At 35.7% G+C, this 26,245-nt stretch overlaps 1 protein-coding gene across 6 annotated transcripts in view; it reads right to left on the bottom strand.

Moving 5' to 3' along the window:
* Positions 1-26,245, bottom strand: part of ZNF385B (zinc finger protein 385B) — a 483,339-nt gene that overhangs the window by 34,421 nt on the left and 422,673 nt on the right. For all 6 annotated transcript variants that reach the window (XM_074215577.1, XM_074215578.1, XM_074215579.1 and 3 more), the window contains one exon: positions 10,204-10,366. In XM_074215577.1, the coding sequence (XP_074071678.1) occupies positions 10,204-10,366 (163 nt within the window). The remainder of the gene's footprint in view (positions 1-10,203; positions 10,367-26,245) is intronic.

Below are 26,245 nucleotides of genomic sequence, written 5' to 3'. Positions count from 1 at the left end.
GAATGTCAGATAAAAGTTCATGAGAATTAACAGAATACATCCAAACATTATTTTCATTTTCTAAATGTACCTTCTTCAAAAATGAATGTTGTTTACTAAGCAGGACCCAAAGGATTGTTTGTTCTCATATTTGATCCAAATGCTTTTCATGAAAATTACTTTAGAATATTTGTACTTAATTCTCAATGTTTATGTTCCTTGAGTAGACCATGGTGAAAGCTCTATAAACTTTATTATTAATTACATTCATAAATATTTCAGTAGCATTTAGGATTACTTCATTTGTTCAAAATTGGAAGTGATACAAGATTTGCATTTAGCTCTGAATATATAGCTGCATATTTGAAATAAGGATAGTATTTTCCACTTCTGATATTCAATTAATTTTTTTAAAAAAATAATTTCTAAAAACGAATTCAAATGCAAAAATCCCATGAATATAAGGTACTATGAAAAATAAACATTAACTACTGCAACTATGTTTTTATGTTATCTATATTTACAAGAAAACCAGGTTTTTCTCAGGCCCTGCATGCTGTAGCTCTGTTTTGTGGAATTATATGCTGTCACAACAAAATAATGAATTTGGTCTTTGGGACATGTGTTTTTTGTAGGAATATATATTAACAGTTCCATATATTATGATACTTGGACTCTAAAGAGAAATTCAGATAGAGTTTATGGGCAAAATGTTATAGCAATTTTTCAGGAAGCTAGCTAAAATATTCTGAGTTTAGGGTTCTATCTCCTTCAATATGCATTCTTGTGTACAGATCTCCTATTTAAAAAAAAATTGGGAAAACCTGAGAGGTCATCTCTTAATTTTTTACACAAGATGACCCAAATCTTCTCTGGTTCCCACATGTTGAATAGATACCATGCTTTAAAAATAGACTTCCTAATTTAAATATCATGATTTCGACAGCCAGCCCTTTACATTTTTAAAGTCAGGGTACATATAACTAACTTAGTTATTATTACTGTATTTTAAACTCATTTTTCCTCTCCCCCATCCTGAGACCAATTTAATTATTATCTCCATATGGAAGCCTCCATTCCCCCATTCTGAACATCAGTCCTATTGCTTGAATTGTGTTCAATAGTATTTCAAACTCAACAGGTCCCAAATTTAATCTGTAATCTTCACTTCCTCTCCCCACCCCCCACCAATCCCTCTTCCTAATTTGCCTATTTATGCTGATGGTTCTACCATCCTTCAGAAAACTGGATGGTCATCTTTGATTTGTTCCTTCACCCCATCCCTCTCATCCAACCCCAGTTGTCAAGCCCTCATTCTAGCTCTAGGAATATCATTCAGTCTTTCTTTTTTTTTTTTTTTTCATTTCACAAAGCTCTTGTTAGTCTTTCATTTTGAAGATTAATGGCACCATGGGGGTGATGTCTTGACTCGTGCATGAAGTGAGTTTAATTGAGGCAGAGTTGAACAAAGTTATCAGCCTCACTCTCCCATAGTCATCAAAGTCCAAAGGTAAGAAAAGAATCGGGATGACTAATGATAGTATGGGACTAATGTAATAGCCTGACTGACCTCCTAGTCTTCAGTCTTTCCCTCCCATCCTCATCAGTCTCCACCTAGCTTCCAAAATGTGTCCTAATATCAAAGATATTATTATTGCAGGCCTGTGTTCAATCACCCTTCAGTATCTCCCTAGTGTCTAGAAAACCTGCCTTTTTTAGGCTCTCCAACACTGGATCCTAATCTTTTTACATATCAGCTGCCTTTATGATACTGTAAACTGGACTATCAGTTGTTTCCTAAACTTGATTTAGGATAACATGTTCACAGGATTCCATATTTAGGATTTAGAGTGTCTTAGAAGTCATTTATTCCAACTGAAACTGAAGTTTAAGTTGTAAAGCTAGTCATTGGCAAAGTTAAGAACTGAACCCTTCAAATAAAGTGCTTTTACTCACTATTGCCATCTTATCTTCCACTTGTACACATGCACACAGACTACCAGCCTTCTTAATTCCTCTCTTCAATGCACAGAATACGATAGCTTTCTATTTCTGCCTTTCAAAAATCTTCATTTATAAGGTTTAGTAGAGGTCCCAGTCACACCAAGTTGACATGCTTGTTTGTGTATAATTCAATCATCTTCCTCCCCATGCTCTTTTCTCATCTTCCCCAACACATACCCCAGTTCCAAACTGGAAGCTTCTGGAGGTCAGTGACTGGGTCATTTGGAAATGCTTCTGTATCCTCAGCCCCCAAGCATTACCCCTTAACACAAAGAATCAATCAATAGATGAGAATTTATTAAGTGCCTATCATGTGCCAGCCATTCTTCTTGACACTGAGGACACAAAGACAGAAAAGCAATCGTGTATTGGGAAGACATTTCTTGATAAATGTGTATATGGAAACTTGTCACCTATCTCAAATATGTATTTACTAGTCCCTATATCATAATCCTTTATATTAATTAGAATTTTATAACAAAAAAGTGCATTATATCATCACGAATTACACTATATAATCTGAAATATAACCAAAAAAACCAAACTCCAGTCTCCTATACAGAGGGTGAAAATAAATTAATTTCAGCAGTTTAAAAAAAAAGAAATTTCCATTTAACTTGGAAAGACACTTTAACATTTTCCCCAGGCTAGACAATCCAAGTTTCTTTCCTAAAGATCTGCTTTAAAACATTTTAAAAATCAACTTAATATATTTTATCCAATTTAATCCCACTCCCTAATTTGGGTGGTCCAGAAAAAGTAGAGCATTTGTGAGGGTTGCCTTAAAGGTCAATTATTTCAGAAAAGGATTTGTTCTCAGAGCCCAAGGGCTGGCTTCCATATCCATAGTCGGGCTTCTTGGTATCAATTTTGCTTTTAAACAGTAGCTTATCTATGTTCATTTGAAACCTAGGTGACAAATTCACATCAATTGGTTTTCCCTTCTCAGTCTGTCCTCATTGAACATTGTTCTTTAAAATTCTAAAGGCTGTGATTGCAAACAGTGCTGGCATTCTCTCCACAACCAGTTCACAGAGTTCTTCTCGTCCTGGGTGAATTGAGACCTTGGTGTCCACTCAACATGTTGGAGGCCTTCCTTGCTTACATTTGTGTGAATAAAAGAAGTCCTCTCTGGATGTCTGTGATGTCTTCTCCCCTAGCCAGGGCCACAGGACTGGTCCACCTATTTTCTTTTCCCACAACCCATTTTTCTCAAAGAAATTTTCTCATATGCCTCTTCTTACATGAAAGAAGGTTGTCATAAGAAACATATTGCAGTGAACTTGTATCCACAAGGTTGTGCCCTTAATGATTCCAGCCCTGGCACAACAAACCTATCAATTAAAACACAAATGTCCTGGCAATGCTATATAGTTGTGATATTTGGCATATTACAATCTCCTTAGAATTGAGGCTGCTTAGGCTACTTAGAAATAGGACATCTGGATGTTTGGAGTTAGAAAGACAAAAAATCCAGCTGATGGTATTTTTTTTCTACTTTTCATTCAAAAGTTTTGGTAGCATATAGCTAATGTACAAGTCAGATGAGGGGAAAGACTAGTGTTAGGGGAATTAAAAAACAAAATAACTGCCACTCAATGCAGAATTTAAAATGCCACTGTTAAACTTTTTTCCTTTATTTGGCTACACTAACAGATTCTTAGGGTGTGCGAATATGTTTCATTTTTTTTTTCTTGTTGATAACTGTATTTCAATGTTTCCTTTATAATTCAGTATATTTTATTTTATGCATTTAAAAACATCATTTTGAAAAAGGGTCTAGAAGTTTCACTTAACTGATGCAAAAAAAAAGTAAGTAACTTCTGGACCTGAGGGAAAACTGCATTCTGAAAAAAAAAATTGATCAATAAGAATATTTCAGTCAATTCACTTTTTTTTTTCCCAGGAGCATTTTTTCTCCACGTTCAGACCTTTTATAAGGGAGTGATTTAAAGATTGAGGAGTCTCTGGTCATAAGTGGCAAATCTGGGGCTATGTCTTTAGTTGCTTAGTCTGGATTTTCAATTGTATGCAATGAAAAGCATAACTTCTCATATTACCCATTTGAACAATATCAAAAATATACAGGTGCATATTCTTATACAGAAAGAGATACCTGGCTAAATGTAGTATAGATATGTTCAGTAAAAAACCCTTATTTTTAAATGGTACCATTTGCTAATACAATTAGTACAATTTCTCCAGTGTGTATGATGGAACAATTTTTAAAAATGTTTCATTAGTATTAATGTTATATGGAATTGAGATGAAAAGAGAAATAACATTATAGGATTATAGATTGAGAGCTAGAAAGGGCCTTAGTAGACAGACATCAAATTCAACCTTCTCAAAGGGGGAAACTAAGACTGAGAGTGGGTAAGTGATAAGTATATATGGAAACTTGTCACCTATCTCAAATATGTATTTACTAATCCCTATGTCATAATCCTTTATAATAATTAGAATTTCATAACAAAAAAGTACTAATGTAGTTATCATGAATTCAATTATATAATCTGAAATGTAACCAAAAAACCAAACTCCAGCCTCCTATACAAAGGATGAAAATAAATGATTTCTTAATTTCAGCAGTTAAAAAAGAAATTTCCATTTAACTTGGAAAGACACTTTAATATTTTTACCAGGCTAGACAATCCTAGACTTCACTAGGTCTCACAGCTATTAAGTGTCTGTCTGGCCTTCTTGACTCCAAGTCAACTTCACCACCTAACCTCATCAATCATATCTCACTTTAAGGTTAGCAAAGCACTTTACTCTCCATGATTTGGTAAGCAAGGTACTAAGTAACATAAACCCCATTTTAGAAACCAAAACTTTCAAGAGACTGGGTGACTTGTCTGTAGTCACTTCATGTGTCTTAGGTAGAATTTAAACTCAAGTCTCCTGCCTTCAATTCTATTTCCCTTTTTTCATCACTGATTTATTTGGATAATCTAGGAAATAAGAAACCAGGCAAGAAAACATTAAGAATTTGAAAGGTAAAAATTCCATAAATGAAATAATCTCCACTAGCAAGGCTATCATCCTAACAGGAAGATAATAAAGAAATATATAAGTATAAAAAGAGTAACTATAAATAAATACCTATCTCAATGCACAAATCAAGAAATATGTAAGTATATAGAGAATAAATATAAAGTAGTCAAATAGCAGTCAAATACACTTAGGTTGGGGAGTAGAGTGTGAGCAAGTTGGGGGAATCAGGAAAATATTTAGAAAATGATAATTCACCTGCCTTTTGAAGAAAGGGGTATCTAAAGGGTAGGTGTGAAGAGAGCTTTCCAGGCAGGAAGCGTAGACAGCAAAGTCATCAAATAATTAGTTTGAAAATAGTTTCAAAATCAGAAAATACAGGTTGAGAAGACACTAAAAATAACTATATGTTGCATCTAGTGAACAGAAAGAGAACCAAGATCACTGCCAAATGACTTAGTCCAATCCTCTGAAACTCTTTTACTTTTTTTTTTTGGTACCTCTAACTCTTACCAATATCAAGCACATAATAGATGCTTATTGGCTAATATCACAGAACCTTAATTTGGAGAAATGTGGTATTAAAAACAAATTTTATGTGTACGTATGACACTAGCTATTTGACTTTGAACAAGTCAACTAATCTTAATTGCCTCAAAAAAAGATATTCTAATTTGTACCTGTCTCCTCCTCTACCAACAATGAATTAACCAATCAACCAACCCTCAGATTTGTTCTCCTGCTTTCTCTCTTTCTTTTCAACTGTCTTGCAGACTCCCTTCCTTCATTCAACACAGTTTAAGTGCCATTTTCTCCAGGAGATTCTTAGCCTTTATTATGTCACGGGTTCCTTTGGCAGTCTAGTGTAGTTGAGGGAACCTTCTCAGAATAATATTTTTAAATACATAAAATAAAACATATGAAAGTAATTATGCTGAAAAATCCATCAAAATATTTTTGTTTTAAAGTCCATAAATCCCAGGTTAATTCATTACACAAAGCCTTTCCTGCCCCTTCTATCCATTCATACTCTTTCCCTCCCATACTACTTATTATGTTTGTAAAAACACACATATATGTATGTACATGTATATATCTAGACATACATAGGAAAATGTATGTATGTAGGCCATTTACAAATAGATTATAAATTTCTGGATGGAGATCTAGGAGCTGTTAACATCTTTGTAATCCCAGTGCTTGGCAGAGGATCTGGTGTACATTTAACTTCTTAAAAAATAACTGTTGATTAATTCTCTTCTCTTTGTCTTTAACGTTACTATAATTGACTGGGAATAAAAATCGGATATTTTTCAAAGAATAGTAGAAGAAAATATGGCATGTATAAATTTTTACCCCCCCTTCCTCTGGTCCTGTCTCTCCTTTATCTATTTATCCATCCATCTAATATACATGCATGAATGTACACATGCATACAAACACACATATACATACATGCATTTGTATGATAATGTGCATATTCTGGTATACATGAATATATATATATATATATATATACACACTGCATGCCCCTAGAGATCCACAGGTATGTATATGTAGCCATATATGTATTATATACATTATATACTGTCTATTTGTGTCTATATGTATGTGCATCTACACACATTCTTCATTTATTTTTTATTTATTTTTTTTAGTTTTTGCAAGGCAATGGGGTTAAGTGGCTTGCCCAAGGCCACACAGCTAGGTAATTATTAAGTGTCTGAGGCCACATTTGAACTCAGGCACTCCTGACTCCAGGGCCGGTGCTCTATCCACTGCGCCACCTAGCTTCCCCCATTCTTCATTTATATATGGAAAAAGAGAGGAAGGAGAAACTCCCTTAAATCTGAAGGAATAAAAATTTAAAAATATTACCTTTCATATATAGATAAGGTAAGGTCTGCTGAACCTTTTAAAGAAAGTTCTGCCCCCCTGGAACTAATTCCTAAATTTGACTTCCTTCCCTTCTTTTTTTCTCCCCTCCTCCAATGTCAGCTCCCTCTAAAAATACTTTTCTGTGCAACACAGGTTGTCTCAGAAGGTTCTGGGTTTCCCCAAAAGGAAGTATTTTACAAAAAAAAGCAAAAAAACAGATGTATGACCTCTTTTTATGGTAGGTGAATGCTATGAAAGGAATTCTTGCTCAGGTTGGACTAAATGCCTTCTCTATAATTCTTTGTTTAGTTCTCTCTTTATATTACCTTGCATTCTATGCCCATTCCAATTCCAAACCCCAGGCAGTTATCTATAATTTTGCTGTGGACACTGACAGAACATATACAATCTCTCTCTATCATCTCCCTGGACTGGCTATTAAGCCAGAGGCTCAGGTGAAAAAAAATATGTAATCTATAATTTCTGGGCTAGCACAAACCAGTATCATTTTAATTGTTTCCCCTGAAAGACCTGTTGAAGATGAGGAGCACCATATGCAGATAATCACCCCACTGTCAGTGACCTCTTTCCTCCAGAATCTCACAGGAAACACTGTCTGTTGGAAATTTAATGAATGATGGGAAAGACAGAGTCCAGAGCCTGCTTGACAAGGTCAGATGACCTTGAGCAAGTCACTACTGTGAGGAATGAAGGGTGTTGGTCTTCACAGGGTGTGGAGGGGGGCTCCTTTGAAATCCATTACAAAGGGGGAAGGGCCCCAGTCAATCAAAAAACTGGGAGAGTTCTCCTAATCCCATTCCAAAAATGGCAAACTAGATTAGAATAACCTAGTCTTGACCTTCTCCTTTGCACATGCTCAGAGATCTATCTGTTTTTGCTCATTAGTATAATGAGCAGGGTGGGGAAATATACAGGAACCAATGTTATCAATTAGATTTGTGACCCCAGCCTATGGATGGCATGAAGGGGTAGGAACAAAGTCAAAGTGTATAAAAGAGCACATATGTTGGGATTTCCCTGCCCCTCTCTCCCACCATGAGAGAGGTGTGCCATTTTGTTAGGCTATCTTAATAAAAACCATTTTAATCACTCTGGACTAAGTATACTTGAGCTATTCATAACACTATTATGACCTTGTACTTGGCTTTCTTATGTGTAAAATAATAAAGATGGCAACTTATATTTATATAGAGAGTTTCATGGTTGCGAAGCCCTTGATTTATATCATCCCATCTTCCTAGATGTGTGAGCCTCTGTTTCCTAATCTGTAAAATGGAGATAATTAGACTCACACTATTCTAAGTCATAGTCACAGTAAGCATTAAGAAACTGAAGGAAAATGCTACTGTTCCATTAATGACAGAAAGGAATCATTATTCCTTGAACCCCATTGAGAGTAGACTCTTCCAAGGTTTTCCAGCTTCATGAGGCTCATTATTCACAAGATGATAGAAGTGGAACTGATTTTCAGATACAGCATCTCTCCATGATCATGCAATATTTAGGTTTCTGGCTCAGTACATTGTAGGTGCTTAATCCATGTTTATTAACTGACTGACTCACTAATCATTTTTGAAGTTGTAGACCCTTGAAGTCCTCAATTGAGTCAGGAACGACATTAACTGGATCCAGGCAATACTGGTCCCCTTACCTTTGAAATCTTGAAGCTCCTGAAGTCAACTCTTATAACTGTGGATTGATTCTTTATCCACGGTACTATTGTTGCCATTCAAAAAGTACCTTCAAACAAACCTCTATCTCTTCTCAAAATAATTCTTATTGCAGAGCAAAGTCAGAGCCACTGCTGTTTTATCCAATTGCTTAACAAAGAAGTCAGTTGAAAGTAAACAAAGCCCATGTGATATAAAAACACCTCCAGTTAAAAAAAAAAAGTCACCAATTGAAACCAAATGACCCATCCATCAGGCACAGGCCTATGGGAGTGGGGAAAGTCCATTGAAATCCAGTATTTATGTGCTAGGAAACCTGGTACTTTATCCTTATCCACTGAATCTTTTGGGTTTTACACTCCTCAGTTAATATGAGTTGATCCATTCTGGACTTTAAAAATATTACCATTAATTTAAGTCCATTAAAGATTCTATGATATAATGATGTAGGGTATAGATAAATAACTCTACACTTAAGATAATAGGGAATTTTTCTCAAAGCCACAAAGAACTTGAAATAATATTAGGTAGAATTTCCAACTCTTAAGATTATAAGTGCCAGCTGGCACAGGAAATACATAGGACCAGAAGGAAGGAAGGAGCTTTGGGTTCTAGTTTCTGCTTTGCCACTCAAGAGCTGTGTAAAGAGCTGTGTAAGCTAAGTCATGCTCTTCCCTGTGTCTCAGTTTCATTCGTAAAATGAAGGGGGCAGATGCAATGATTCTTAAGGTATTAGGAGATAGAACACAATATTAATATGTAATCTCACAGGCAATGCTTTGAAATCCCACAAAGATATGCTCACCCTATCCATTAAGCTAGGATATTCTCACTCTCAAGGACCCTACCTTGAAGCAAATACACTTGACAATTCCCTGTCCCCATTTCTGGGTCAAACCAAGTACTAAATGGACTGGAAAAAAGTGGTGCAATTTAATTTCCTTTGAATTCAATATCTATCTTGCTATGCATTCCCCTGAAGTCAGAAGGACTGCCTCTTTGCTTAATTTCTAAGAGTTGAAAATACTAATAAGTAAATAAAATCAGGATCCATATTTCAATTCAGTGCCAATATAAGAAAGAATTGCTGTGCATTAGAATGTGAATGTAAGACCAATTCAGGGCATGTATGTATGAATACTTATATAGGAATTTATATTCCTACATATTATTCACATATACATAATTTTATTACACAGACTTTCAGAATTTAACTAGTGACAGGGTCCTTAGAAAATAATGATCCACTTCAACCCTTTTCATTTTTACAGATGAGGAAACTGAGGCACAGGGAGGATTGAAGTTACTTGCCAAAAGTCACCCAACCCGTTAAGGGCTAGAGTGAAGACTCAATAAACCTCCTGCTTTCTGACTCCAGGTCCAGACTTTTCTCCATTACTCTCTCCACAATCTTCCCACAAGATATGAATGGTCTTCCACCGTCTGACAGATAAAAAACATTTAGATGTTGGACAAGTAAACAAAACCCTTCCTGTGAAGGAAAACGTATTAATACTTACACAAACAAGTCATGGACAATAACATGCAACAACTCAAGAAAACAAACAAAAAAAGAGAAAGAGAGAGAGAAAAGGAGAGAGAAAGAGGGGAAAAAAGAGAACCACAAAGAATGCAAAGAACCGAAGCTGTCATTGACCTGATTTGTCAGAGCTGTTGCCTGTGACTGGCGTGATGGAGCAGCTGGGATTAGCCTTTGCGCTGTCCTTGGAAGAACCAGCTTTTTGTTTATTTTTCGATGCCTCAAGCGCTTTGACCTTCTTGGCATGCTTACTTCCTTTGTAGTGGGCCTCGGCCTGGCTCTACAAAGGAGAACAAATCAGGCTCATTTTTTTTTGCTACTTTTGATACACCACAATGGATGATAATGTAGGAGAAAAAAAGACACTTTCAATAATAGGCACTAATAGAAAGTTTAGAATTCGATTTCCATGAGTGTAAGGTGGCAGACTTGTATCTTATTTCAATCAATCAATGAATAAATAAACATTTGTTAAGCCTCTTATTACAGGCCAGGTGCTAGAAATATGTTGATAAAAAAATGAAATAATGTTCCTTGCCTCAACAAGCTGACATTAGATTGTAAGTTCCTTGAGGGCAGGGACTGTTTTTTTTTTGCCTCTTTTAGTAAACCCAAGGTAGAGCGAAGCATCTGGCACATAATAGGTCCTTAATAAATGTTTATTGATTGATTTGATTGGTGACAGTTCCATGCTTGGAAGATCTCTAATTTTGCTGATGCGGCATTCAGTCATTGGTCATTGACACAGACTTAATTTCCTTTGGATCCATTATCTGTATTGGGAGGTCTGCATCTTTGCTAAATTTCAAAGCACTTGAATTTACTAATAAGTAAATCAGTATCCATACTTCAATTCTGAGCAATCTCTACATATACACCCAAGAGATGGTCTTCATTATCCCTCCCTTTAATCATCACCTGGTGGCCAATCCCTTGATGACAAATATGCACTTTATTAATAGGACCATGCTGTTTATTTACTCAGTTTACTGAGCTCAAACTGCTTTTGAGAAAGGTCCTTGCCTCCCCATGCAGTGGTGTTCTTCACCAAGCACAGAGCATCTAGGAAAAGGGAAAACAGGATAGGTCCTGTGAAGTAGGTGACTTTGTCTTTGGTGTCCATTTTCTCTTTCTGTTGGTGCATTTCTCCCTGTTTTTTCACAACCATGGTGTCCTCAAACTATCAGAAGGCTGCCCCAGGGCCTGCCCTGCCTAGCTCTGTTCCTCAGACATTTTTCTTACACTATAATCTGAACCTTTTCAATTTGTCCCTTCTCCCCCCTTCTGTTCTCAATCAAAGTTGACCTGCTCTGAATCTAAGGCTCCCAGGATTTTACTCTGATCATAAATTATTAAAGTTATCTATCAGATCAAGTAAATATTATAGTAAATAAAACAATCAATTATATGTTATTCTTTCAACTGAGTGATAGAAGTGGCAAATCTAGTTCAGAGACAAAAACCCCCACAAGTTCTCAATTGAGAGAGATGAACTGGGTTCTCTAAGATGGATGGAGAAAGAAAGGAAAGGCAAAGTGATCCTTAAGCTCATTTCTAAAGGAAGCACTGATAGAACTAAGACTTCCCTCATGGATCAAAGAGAAAGGGATAAGATCAAAGGACAGTAACTGATAAAATCTCCATAAAGCCAAACAAACAGCAGGAGAGAGAAAATATTTAATGGGTTCATGGACTTTGGAGACATTCTCCTTTGACCTAGGAAGACTGCCTTGTCTCTTAACACTTCTGTGTTGGGTGCTAATGTATATACTGATATAAATTTACACATATTCTTTGCAATTTCATTTCTAATATACCAGGGAAGCATAAATGAATCTCCTGGTTTGGCATAACAATAGTAGTGAAATGCAGACTAGGGTATAGAGTCCATTAAATAGCATATTATTGCATCTTTAGCACAACTAAATTGAACTGATTTTCTTTAGCACATGTACATAAACATTTGTGATGATGCTTCTGTTTACTAATCATTTAATTCAACAAGCATTTATTGAAAACTAGAATACAGAATATTCTACTGGAGGCTGTGTGTGTGTGTGTGTGTGTGTGTGTGTGAGCATGCTTGTGCACATGCAGGTATCATTGAAGGTGGGAAGATAGTTGGGAGAAAGCTATAAAAGAAAAAGGAGGTTTGGAATGATGCTGTAAACACTAATTTTAGAGTCAAAGGAACCAGATTCAAATACTACCTATGTGAAGAGTAAATTACCATCTTCCTGGATCTCAGTTTCCTTATCTATAAAATGAAAGGATTAGTCTAGTTGACCTCTGGGGTCCCTTTTAATTTTGTATCTAGGATCCTATGGTCCATAAGTCACAACACTTGTCCTTGAGGAATTTATAGAAGTGATGAGTCAACAATAATGGAGAGAATGAGAAATGCCAAGGAGAATGCTAGTCTAGAACAAGGGGAACTTAGATTTGGGAAACCCTCAGTTTCTTTATCTGTTAAAGGAAATTAGACTGAATGACCTCCAAGTTCTCTCTTAGGAACCTCTTGAGTAAAGGAGGGTAACCATATCAGGTGAGTCTTAACTATGAAAGGGTTCCTGTAGCAGTTGGGTTTCACAGGAGAAAAAACAAAGGCATTTCATTGGAAAGGGATTATCCATGCAAATTCTAGAGTTGTGAGAGAGCAGAGAAGTACAAAAGTGCTTTAGGGGAAATTGAGAGGAGGCTGGAGAGTGGATCTTTTTAATAATGGAAGAACTTGATCAACAGGCAGAGAAATTTAAGATTTGATATCTTGGTAGGAGAATCCTTGATGTGAAGCTTCTAGAAAGGGCAAAGAGCTGGTATGAGAACCAAAAAAGACCTGGGTTCAAGCTTCACCCCTGATACTTATAGGTTGTGACTGGAAAAAGACATTGCTCTGGGCAACTCTTTAATATTTTAAGTTGCAGGTAAGGAAAGTCCTGCCCTGTGCTATTGGAGAAAGAAAGAGAGATCTCTACACCGATGAAATCACGGGTCTAGTCTTCACCCTCTCCCACATCCCCATTCTTCTAGGAGCTCTCCATCAAAGGCTAGGAGGAAGCAAGAACAACCCCAGTGGCTAGATAGCAGTTGCAATATAAATTCTGCACTTTTAAAAAAATGTGTATCTCCAGAACTTAGTACTGTGCCTGTTGATTGACACTTTCAAGCTAGGTTGCCTCTCACTATTTCAAAGTAAGGCTAAATCATATGAAATCTACTGTAGTTTTTTGAGCATGACATTTGATTTTTTTTTTTTTTTTTTTTTGCAAATCTCACTTCAGTTTGTTAGACATGGATTGCTTGGTTACTATTGTCCATCCACTTCACATGGCCAGTCATACCCGGCTGGATTAGAGTGGGCAGCCTTTCCAACTTCTCGGTATGGCAAACTCCTGCTGTTAGAGAAACCACTGTTTTGGAGTGTGGTCTGTAGGGGAGGCAGGTGCAGCAGCTGATTATGTTGAATGCTGTATTTAACTTCAGCCCAACTCTCACAATCACACATCAGTGGAACACTGGCACCACTTAACACCATTGCCTGTCTGTCATCTCAGAAGGAAAGCTCTTGCCATGCTACCATTTTATATATATTTTTTAAATATTTGATTTGGGGTGTGTTACCCTCCAAATTCTTATTTGAGCCCAGTTCTTAATTCTGCACATAAATGGCTTAAGGTGTAAGGAATAATTCTAGCATTTTATAATCCAGTTTCCTTTTAACACCAGAAGGGCCAGGTGCTTATCAAACATACCATGACCCTATACAAAATCAGCACTTTTCTTGCATGACTTTTCACATCTGTATTTCTAGAGATTAATCACCAGTATATCATACCTTCTGGAAGCCTGTCTCAAAGGCTTTACCTATTGTGTTGAAGGAAAAAAAACAACAACAAACTATTCTGAAGGGAGAGAAGCATAATCTTAACTGCAATTTCCAGGTCTTCTATTTATTTCACTTATCTTAATCTCTGCCCTAGGCTATTAGGCCTAAGGTTGGTTGAACAGGATTTAAATATATTCAGATAAAAATCTATTTAGATAAAATATATAGACATGTCTAAATCTGCTACAAAAAAGGCTGACTGAATTTCAACAAATATTTTTTGACAATGCTTAGTAATAAATTCAAGGTTATAAAAGTTACTTGAGCTGATGCAAAATATATGTAAAATAGATTTCTCTATTAAAGGATCCATATTAAACAAGTTAATGTTGTAATTTGGGGGCATCTATTTGGCACTGTGGATAGTGCATCACCTGAAGTCAGGAAGATTCATCATCCTGAGTTTAACCTGGGAATTTAACCCTGTTTGCCTCAGTTTATTCATCTGTAAAATGAACTAGAGAAAGAAATGGCAAACCATTCCAGTCTGTTGCCAAGAATACCCCAAATGGGGTCACAAAGAAGTGACAGGACTGGGGGGGGAGGGGAAAAGAAACCAGCTGAACTGAATGTAATTTAATTAAAATTTCAAAAAAATTTAGGAAATATATGCTTTTTGAAATGATTTCAGTGGGGTGATCACATCTCAGTGGCTTCATATTTAAGTACAATTAAGAAATAACTTACTCAATTCATGCAAGATTAGATGCTAATAGTGCGTGGTTGGGAACACATCATTTTTAAGGACATTTGGGTGTCCTTTGGTACCTGTTCTCACCCTGGACATTGAATAATATTGCTTTGCTACGCACTTTGTCTCAAGAAACTTAAATTACCTTAAAGAAAGATCTCAGCCCAAGATACTAGCGTGTCATTTCCTCATTAACTGTTTTCAGGGCTCACTGAAGGACTTTAAGAGAGTCAATTAGTACTTAACCATGAAGACACAGTTCAGTGAAGCTGCATTAAATGCCAAAGGAGGTAAGATCTCTAAGGCCACAATCTACTTCTTTCCATTAGCCACTGGGGGTGGGGGTTGGGGGGAGATAATGAAATCCAGGCTCTTACTCAAGCCAAAGATTAGTTCCTCCTTTCCACCTTTCACTAAAGGTACAGTAGCAACAGAGGTAATCTCATTACAGGTGGAAATGGGCACACAGTACCTAGGTCCCACTGCCCCAGGCTCCTGGAAAAAAATAATATAACAATTGCTGTAACTTGGTTACTCAGGAATCTTTTCATGCAAAAAAGTGAGAAAAAAGTGGGGCTAAAATTCAGAAAGTTCAAGTCAACCAGGAATAGTGGAGCCTATTATTTGGCCAGGTTAAGTTCCTTTCAGTAGCTTCTTGAGCAACAGAAGACCCTGCAACCACAAGACCTTAGTAGAGAAGGGAAGAGGTAGGGGTGGGCAACATGATATGCCTTCATCCATCTTAGAGTTCTTAACTGATGGAAGTATGGGGAAGGAAAGTCCTACCAAGTGGTTGATCTCTGAAAAGAATCCTAGGACATTAAAGTTCTAAAAGGGTAGACTATGTCTTCTCTAAAATTTATTTCCATTCCCTATAATAGTGCTTATCATACATAAATATTTGTTGAACCCAACTGCTGTCCTTAGAACTCTCTACAACAGGTGGCTTCCCAAAAGTGGAAAGTGTATGTAATGGTGTATGTAAATGGTGTCTGAGAATATTTCTTCTACTCTTTTTTCTTTGTGCTTGCACACCACCAAAGGATTTCTTCCCCTACCTTCCCTGTTCTAAAGTATACCTATTTCTCCAGAGCAAAATGATGGAGATAAATATATGATACTTTAGGGGAAAATCTTTATGATATTTTCCCATATTTTTATTACATTCTTTTTTTACATAATTCAAGATTTTAGGAAGATGGAACAGAAATAGTATGAGTCTAGTCAAATTATGCTGAATTTGGAGTCAAAGAAATAGGGTTCAAATCCCAGGTCTATCACTACCTGTATGGAAGTGGGCAAATACACCTCTTAGTTTCCCTCATTAGTAAAAAAAGGGAGTTGAACTAGATGGTATTTGAGGTTCCTTACAGCTCTAAATCCCCAAACCCTATGCTGCATAAATGTGGCACTATGCAAGGGACTGTATTTGCAATCATGTTACCTTTAAATCTTCCCCTCTGGTAAATAAATTGCTGAATCATGAACCATGAGCAGCACTCTCCACAGTGCAGATCACAGCTACTTTTCACCTTATCCTCTGTGATTGTTTGCCTTGCATCCACTATAAATACTCTATGGAGGACCCACCCAGTTGCCAGAGACTTTCTTCTTTTGGGGAGAAGGTTATATATCTGCGTGTATGTATGTATGTATGTATGTATGTATGTATGTATGTATGTAGAGAGGATACACATATATTCTCTCATGCAGCTAAGTTGACTTTTTATTAAAATTTTTATCCCTAGCCCCATCTGTTAAAATGGTATCTACCATATTTATAATTTAGTCTATTGGTTATCTAAAAATGAAGCCCATGGTATTTAAGAGTTTATTAGTTGGGGCAGCTAGGTGGCACAGTGGATAGAGTACCGGCCCTGGAGTCAGGAGTACCTGAGCTCAAATTTGGCATCAGACACTTAATAATTACCCGGCTGTGTGGTTTTGGGCAAGCCACTTAACCCCATTGACTTGCAAAAAAAAAAACAAACCCAAACAAACAAAAAAAACCCAAAAAAGTTTATTAGTCATTAAATATGTTATCAAACAAAGACAAAGATTAATAGCTAAATAACTGACCATTTGCATTTTCGTTTAAACCTGCAAATAAATGTTCAACAAAATCAAATTGCCTAAAGCTACAATATAAGTCATAGGGTACATCCAAAAGAAAGATTTAAGATACCAAATTGCTAGTAAAACTTTCTGCTGATATTTGCATCAATAAGGCAACATGAATAATGACCTTTATTTCATTCAATCCTTATTTACTGATGTGCTGAAAACAAACAAACCCAAACAGGATTAAAACTACAATGAATGTTTCAGCACTTTATCTCACATCCACATTGGTTTCTGATGGATGGTTCAGTTGACACTCACTTTGGCCATTCTATAATAACTGGATTTACAGTGGGTATATATTTAAAATATCATCAATGAACTATGAAGATAGGTAGGTCTCTCTCACTGAAGAGAAAAGAAAGATGTATCTCCAATGCAGAATCTCTTTGGGATTAATTTAGAAGCCATCAAAAAGTACAAGAGAGGGGGAGAAAGTACAATCTTATGCTGCAGCTGTTTTTTAAAATGTCACTATTTGAATAAATGGGTTTGGGATATATTTTAATAATCTGAGTTATCAAAAAATTTCCATGTAGGCAAATTAATTCACTTCTTAAAATGAAAGGTCTTTAGCAGTTTTCAAATTAATTTTTCAACTACAGCTTATTAGTTAGCAAGGAGTCTGATGTTCATCTTTACAGAATATAATTCACCAATGAAATTACTCCACACAGAATTGCTCTGAAAAGCTGTAAATATAGACTGAGAAGAACCAACATGAAGAATCAAAAACAGGGTAATTTGAATAAGGCACTAGAATACATTTGCACTTGAAATGCTAAATTGATATGAATTTTCTTCAGTAGTTTTAATAGGTTAAGTTTTGTCCTTACTATTGAAATGAATTTTATATAGTCAGTTTTCAGTTGCTTTAAAATACAGATTATTCTCTGCCTATATATTGCTGAGATCAATAATTAAGCAACATTTTTTAAAGTTCCACATCAAATTCTGGACCACAATTATATAGTCAAGAAGGGAAAGGAAGTATTAAGGATTAATATTGTGTCTGAAGAGTGAGAGACATAGGAACTTCTGAACATCAATGAGTAGATCATGCATTTTAATGACATTATCTAACTTCATCTTCTCCAATCTTTCTTCTACACATTCCCTTCTCACAGGAGCACAAATTAGTGAAAGGTGCTTACAACCAGTTCAACAATGTTGTGTAGTTTCAAAAGGAAAATCTGGCCCAGATTAGTTTTAATGTTGTTCATGTTTAATAAAGTGAAAGGAAAAGTAAAACACCAGTTTTTGAATATCTACTTTTCCAGTTATATCACCCAAATTATTTTTACAGAAGTCCCTTCAGTTTTAGTTTCAGCACATAATAATATCAGTACTAAGGTTATATATGTATGTATGTATGTATCTATCTATCTAATATCACATATTAGCAATCCAGAACTGAATAAATTCAATTCAACAAACATTTGTCAATCTTTTATCATGGGCAAGGAACCGTTTCAGGCACCAGAATTATAAAGATAAAACCTCCAAACAAACTAGATTCTGTCTTCAAGGAGCTTACATTCTACTAATAAGTGAAGACTAAAATATTTAAGAAGCGTCACTTCAGAATACTGATTGTTTCAGTTATAGATTATCATTTTCCAATGGTTTATATATTTAGTTTTTGTCTGAAGGCCTAGAGTCAAATCAATATACTGAAAAAATATATGCAACTGTTGCATGCATTCTACAAAATTAGATTTTCTAAAGCAGATTAAATGAAAACCTCAGTCTAAAAACATCTTGCATAAAAAGGGAGGAGGGATCAGTGAATCAGTGTTATCCATAACACAGGGTGCTTCAAAAAATATTTCTGAGGAGGCTAGATATTTCCAGAAAGATCACCCATCCCATAGAAGGACAATCAATCATGTTTAGTGCTCTGTCAATCAATTCAATCCTGGATACAATGCTAAATATCAACAAATTGTAAGAGGTGCCTTAAAAACCAATAACCTAATTTTATGCCCGTATTACCTATGACTGTAATGTTTGCAAGGTTTTTGTACACACCTGTTATTTCTTTGGTGAAATTCTTTAGCTCTCTAAGACCATAAAGCCCATAAAGAGAAGGTGAATTGCAAAGTGCTTGCAAAATTCCTCACCAGAAGTGCTTTGTACAGATGAAATTACATGTCTAATTAAAAAAACAATTTTGCATTGTTAATTATTATTAATATTAGTAGCATAAAAATTAAGACTTTATACCTGGTCACTTAATATTCTCCCTTCATTTGCTTCTTGTTTTCATGATTATTAAAAATGGAAATGATTTTTCTTTCTCCAAATTAATTTCACATGCTATATTACCCTTTACATATTTTACTTAATAATTTCCAGCTTCTTTGAAGTAGAAAGAAGAGTGACTCAGGGTTCCCAGTGAGTCCCCAGCTACCTTCCAATTTCTTAACATCTTTGAGAGTACAGTTATATTTCAGGAGGAAAATGGAGTACCATTGTGTGCTTAAAAAAAAGACAATTTAACAATTCGGTACTCAATGACAAGTAATGTAATATAATTTAGACCCATGAATTGAAGTGGTGATTACACAGCTAACTAATTCAAGTCTTCTGACTGTCTTTTAAATTAGCCTACCAAGCTTCAACACATTAATTTTTAATCTGTCTAGAAGGTATTACATTTACTTCTATTTTCCATTTTACTTTAAAGAAATTTACATACAAACCTTTAAATAAATCTAAAATTAGGCTCAGTTTTAGTTCTCCTGATATTTTGATAGTTGAAGCATAACATGGTTGGTAAACCATCAGTGGATGAACGTGACAAAATAACCTGTAAAGGACAGTGTTTAGCATGTCTGTCTTAGGAGTGGCTTATAGAATATTTTATGTCTATTGTGAATACTTTATTATTTCTCCTTATTAGTTTGAAATGAATATTCTCATTTTTTTCACTTAAGTCATAAAACATTTTTAGACTCAGGTATGTTTTATGATATAAGAATAAATATGGCATGTAAATTTAAAAGCATGATTTGTGTGTGTGTGTGTGTGTGTGTGTGTGTGTGTTTGAAGCAATTGGGGTTAAATCACTTGTCCAGGGTCACACAGCTAATAAGTGACAAGTATCCAATCCAAATCTGAATTTAGGTCCTCTTGACTCCAAGCTTATCTAACTAGCTGCCCCAACATGATTTTTTTTGAAAGGAAAAAAATATAGACCAACTACTTGAACTTTCAAACTTGGGCATCCTTTTTAGTTAACCGTGAGAAACTATTAAAAAGATGCATGTAGTTTTAGGTACTATCATTTTGGCTTTGAGCCTAAGAAAGATTATTGCTTAAATGGACTACCAAACCCAGTTGGAAATTTTGCTTCCAGTCCATATTTTATCCTAGGCCAGGAAAAAAAAAAAGGCAAGATCAAAGTGAATTGGAACTTTTACTACCCCTCTGATACCAAAACATTTTTAGGTCTTCACTGCCAGCTTCATTGTGGATTCCATATGGAAGCCCATGTAAACAGTAGCTCCAAGATAATATTCTAAGTAACAGTGATTATAGCACAGATGACTATATGTGGGGGGGGAAAGGATATGTGTGTGTGTGTGTGTGTGTGTGTATATATATATATACACACACACACACATATCTCATATATGAATGAACACAGGAAAAAATTGAATGTGCCTCTAACTGTGAACACTAAAACAGAATGACAAATAATAAAATTGGTTATTCAGAGGTGAGCATTATATTTTGTGGCAGTAACTTTATGAGTTCATTTAAAAGAGTCAAGATTGAAGATGAAAAAAATGTCCTTTTGAGGCTAAAATTTATTCATGAAAAGTAACATAGGTGGTCCATTCCTTCCTATTCTATTGTGATAATAATACATAGAATCTTTTTTTTTTTAGGTTTTTACAAGGCAATGGGGTTAAGTGGCTTGCCCAAGGCCACACAGCTAGGTAATTATTAAGTGTCTGAGACCGGATTTGAACCCAGGTACTCCTGACTCCAGGGCTGGTGCTTTATCTACTGCGCCACCTAGCCACCCCTTACATAGAATCTTAATGGAGAAAATATCCTAGTTCCTTTAATTTGAAATGGCCAGTTTCAAATATCTGGACCAAGCATAATCTAATAAATTTGAATATTTAAAGGGCACAAAACACACAGCTTTTTCAATACAGTTCTCACAGTTTTCACCATTATTAATCACTTACATAGCCCTAAGGTTGGGGCGAGAAATGCCTATCCTCAGGGAGTTTACATTTGAATGGGGAAGACTGTACACTTGGGAAAATGAGGACAGGTTGTTGCCCTAGATACTAGGCTATATGAGAATGGGGCTGACCCACTAAAGTTAGAGATGATGTAGAGAATTATGAATGTAGTTTTAATGATATTAAAATCTTGTTAATTGTGGAAGGCTGTTTGCTCCTAAGACATAGACTGACCTTGATTGTTGATTGTACCCTGTCATTCCTTGACCCTACTGTTTTGTATCTTGTCCCCCATTTTCCCCTTCAACTAACCTTTGCCATAGAAGCTGGTGTGACAGGGAATGTTATGTTGAACTTGGAGGACAGGCACCTTGGGACAGAAAGGACCAGTATGTAGCTTATCATTGGGAGATACCTGGCCCAAGGTGTAAGATCCCTCCCCAGGTGAGGCCCCTTGTCCAACCTATCACAGAAAAGTATTTAACTGCTTCTTCCCTTTGTTTCCTTCCTTGACTCTAGCAGGGTAGGTTTTTCTTATGTTGTTTCTTGGGCCATGTGAGCACCATGGGCTCCCCAGCCACCTGGCCACACTAAGCAGTCTCATGGCTACCTGCCCTTCTCTCTCTCTCTCTCTCTCTCTCTCTCTCTCTCTCTCTCTGTCTCTCTCTCTCTCTCTCCCTCCCTCCCTCCCTCTTTCTCTCTCTCAAACTTCACCCAGCTTATTCTTAAAGTGGTTACTGCTTTTCTAGGAGTTTTAACCTCTACATTTGTAAGAATTTGCTGTAATAAAAATCCTGAGCAGTTTTAACATCCTAGAGAGCCCGAATTCCTTCACCCTTTCAGTGACTTCGATTTCTTAGTTACTCCAAATTCTATCTTTAATTGGAGACCCCCAAAATCCCACTGGCAACAGAAACTATGACAGAGTTTATTTGCCCATATCTCCAGAAGTGGAAGAGGGGGGTGAGTGGTGCAAGGAGGCTGTGGAGATAGTGGTGGAAATGGAGAGAATTATCGGACTGAAAAGAAGCAGGTTTAGGGTTTTTCTGAAATATAGACCCAAAAGAATCTGTCACCGGTGAGGGTCAGGAGGAGTATAGCACCCCAGCAGAAATTCTGACTGGGCAATCTTTGACCTGGAAGTGAAGCTGTTGGAAATCAATCATGATTCTATTCTTTATCTTTTGTTTTTGCAAGGCAATGGGGTTATGGGACTTGCCCAAAGTCACAGAGCCAACTAAGTGTCTGAGACCAAATTTGAACTCAGGACCTCCTGACTCCAGGGCTGGTGCCTTCTCCACTGCACTACCTAACTTCCCCAATCAATCATGAGTCTAAAGAGATAATGCCCAGATCAAATGATGATCAAATATGAATATTCTCCTTGGGAAAAGTTCTAAAATACTTTATTTCAGTTGTTTACTGTTCTAAAGTCAGAGGGCAAGAATTCTGTCATTAATTTGATCAATATACCTAAACAGGAAAATTAAAGACTAAAACAATTTTGTACTGCCCCTCCCCCCTTTTGACATTATAAACCTGTCATGTGAGTTGAAAAGAAATGACTCTAAAGACTTAAAGACAAAAGTAAATAAAATCAAAGGAGATGAACACTAGGGAGTAGAGTTAAATTAGTTCTGTTACAGTATGATTATAGTAAAAACCTCATGCATTTGAACTAAGTGAATGACAGTTGGGATTTGTGAAAAGTCTAAAAAAAAAATTAAAGATCTGAAAGGAAATAAAGTTTTGCTATTTTTTCAGTAACAAATTAAACTGAGTTCCTTTCTTGGAATTGTTGCCTAATAGAGGTCCTCAGGGGCCCTGTTGAAATGAATAGCTAATTATTTTAATTAGCATATCAATGGCTTACATGTAAATGGATGCCTCTACAATGCTTGAGGGTACTTGAAAAAGTTTGTTCCCAAAATCTTGTTTTGGCTATTAATATACATTATCTATGAAGAAAAGTTGACTAAGAGAAGGCAAATTTACCTGTCCGCATTATTATAAACCTGAATTAGTGCTATCCAAATTAGAAAAATTTCCCTATTTAAATAAAATGCAAATGTATGAAAACTTAACTTTCAAAATATCTAGATGCTTAGAAAGCTTGAAATAAATAGCTCTTAAGACTCTCTAGTTTTTCCTTCTACAGAGTTTGTATTTAATTGATCATTATTTGTCTCTTCAAATTTATAACTTTAGTCTCTATACTTCAGATTTTGCTGAATACTCTCCTGAAGGGTTCATGGAAAATTAAAAATTAAATCTTAAAAAAAACCTACTAAGATTTTTAATGAAAAAGGTCACTTTGTTGGGTTTATTTATGTTTTTTGAATTTTTAAGTAACAATTATAATAAACAAGTCATTTCTTTGAATAAATTGACATTTTCAGTCCATTAGGATTGTAATGGTCTGAGTCACCATAGTCTCTCCTAAAGAGATATTCCTAAAGTATTACTAACCCTATCATTCCTCTGCTCAAGAAACATCCCTCTAAGATAAAATACAAACTTTGAAAAAAAATAGGCCTTTGCTTGGCATTTAAAACTTCCTATATAACTTATTGTATATTACTCTTCTTTATATCCTTGAAGCTACTTACTGTCCCTAATATTTGTGCACAAATCCCACAGCAAAGGAAGATCTGAATTCAAATCTTACCTTAGACATTTAATAGTTATGTGATCCTGGGCAAGGCTCTTAAATCTTCTCAGCCTAAAATTTCCTCATCTGTAAAATAGGCAAAATAATAGCACCCTACTTCTCAGAGATCTGTGGATCAACTGAGATAACAAAGGTAAAGAGTTCTGCAAATCCTAAAAGGTTTGCAAGTGCCATCATTATTATTTTATTAGCTTTTAATTATTAATAAAATGAATAATAATAATAATAAATAGTGATGATGATGATAGCAATTAGTCCAGGCCTTTACAAATGTCTGGAACGTACTGCTTCTTCAACTTTAGCTGCTAGAAGACCTAGATTCCTTCAAAGTTCACATCCAGTGCCACCTGCAACACAAGGGTCTGCCCTGGTTCCCACATGCTCACCTCCTCCCTTTGCTGTCTTTTCCACAAGTCACTTTGCAAATATTTTGCCTCTTTTCTGTGTCCATATCATTTCTCTTCCCACTCCTCCCCAAATAGAATATAAGATTATCAAGGGCAGGAATTGTTTTAGATTTGTCTTTTTATCTTTAGCATCTAGTAGAAGGGCTTTCAAATTTTCTTGAATTGAAATGGAATGAATGGTTAAGTAGATTCTCCCATGAAAAAAAAATTTTCTATAAGGATTGCTGGGGATTACCTATAAGCCACATAGCATGATTTCTTTTTAAAGCAGTCTTAACCCAATTCATTAAAATAAAGAGAGCCACATTTTCAGAAAATACTAATAGGATCAAAAATTACATGAAAATTGTGTTTTTTTTTTTATTCCAGTCTGGATCTGGGGATATGGGGGTGGGGTAGGGGTAATGAGGAAGGCGTGGAAGAAGAAAAGCTTTTATATCCATTTCAATACCTTCATTTCACAAATGATAAAATTAAGACTAAGAGATTAAGTGATTTGTACAAAGTCACACAGATGGTTACTAAATCAGAATGTACCCTAACCCCTAAATCCTTTCCACTATTTCTGTTTATTTAAAGGGAATTGCAAATTCCTTATTATTTATCAGGACTACAAAATCAAAAGCTAAATACCTTAGAATACCCTCAAAATGGATGAAAACATCATTTAATAAAAAATTGAATTGTAACAAAATCAGTGCTACCAAAAGTAGGAGGAAAGTCATTCTTCAATTGACAAATGGGCAAATTTATAAGAATTCAAGTCATTCCTCAATTGATAGCCAAAGGATATGAACAGGAGTTTTCAGAAGCAAAAAATTAAAGCTAACTATAGTCATATTAAAAAAAAATGCTCCTGGGGTGGTTAGGTGGTACAGTGGATAGAGCACTGGTCCTGGAGGTCAGGCATACCTGAATTCAAATATGGCCTCAGACACTTAATCATTACCTAGCTGTGTGGTCTTGGGCAAGCCACTTAACCCTATTGCCTTGCAAAAAAACTAAGAAACAAAACAAAACAAAAAAAATGAGAGATAAGAAGCCCTCATTGTTCATGATTAAATAGAAGTTTATAGTTTGATCATGGACTCTTCTACCTGAAATAAGGCTGGTAACAAAAGAACATTCTTAATAAATTTGTTTGGTTCTTCCTACTACTCTTTGAATTTTAGGAAACCAAGTCCAAAAAATGAAATTACCCTGACCATGGGTAGATTCAACCCCCCCCCATCAGTCATTATCAAATTAGTCCAATGCAACCAGATGGTTTCTGTAAGGCAGCTAAACAGAGAGAATTTGAAGAGGAAATCATTCTGATTTGAAGATCTTTTAAAAAAAATCATGTCACATACTTTAAAATATCTTGCAGTTTGTCCTACTTTACTTCAGTAATTTGTTTTGTTTTTATTTTTAGAGATCTTCAAAATCCAATTTCCTGACCTCCAGGGACAAAAGTATACTCACAAATATGTACTTTGTGCATTCATTTGGCTTAAAAGTTTGCTCCAAGAAAAAAAGAAACTTGTCTCCTGTATAGGACAATGAGCTTTCTTAAACCCATCACTTGCTTTATAACAAAGGAATGGAATAAGTTATCCTTTCTTATCCCCCCCTCAGCAAATTTTGAAATTATTCTCTTTCTTGTTTCAGAGACAAAGTTTTGAAGACTTAATTTTTTATATTTAAGTAAAATATCAACTTATGGAACAAAAGGTAATTTATAGGAAACTAAATATATCTAAAATGGTTAACCAGTTGGTACAGTGGATAAGAGCCCTGGGTCTGGAGTCAGTAAGACTCATCTTCCTAAGGTCAAATCCAGCCTCAGACACTTATTAGAGGTGTGACCCTGGTTACTTAACACGGTTTGCCTCAGTTTTCCTCATCTGTAAAATGAGTTGAAAAAAGAAATGGCAAACCACTCTTAATAACTTTAATACCCAGAAAATCCCAAATAAAGTCAGGAAAAGGTGGATATGACTGAAATGACTCCACAACAGCAAACATGTCTTAAGTGAAGGATGAACATTAAGTTTAAACTATTCATTTGGGCAATTTATGGGTATGTTCAATTTGGAAATTCTACCTAACTCTTCATTAATTTCTATCTGAATTCTCAGCAGGATCAATCAACCTTTTCTTCCATCTCCCAAACCCCTAACCTAGTGAAATATTCTC

Source organism: Macrotis lagotis, chromosome 1, assembly GCF_037893015.1.
Source record: "Macrotis lagotis isolate mMagLag1 chromosome 1, bilby.v1.9.chrom.fasta, whole genome shotgun sequence".
In the NCBI taxonomy this organism is placed as follows: Eukaryota; Metazoa; Chordata; class Mammalia; order Peramelemorphia; family Peramelidae; genus Macrotis; species Macrotis lagotis.
The sequence above is the reverse complement of the archived record's forward strand: the minus strand, read 5'-3'. Positions and strand labels throughout refer to the sequence as shown.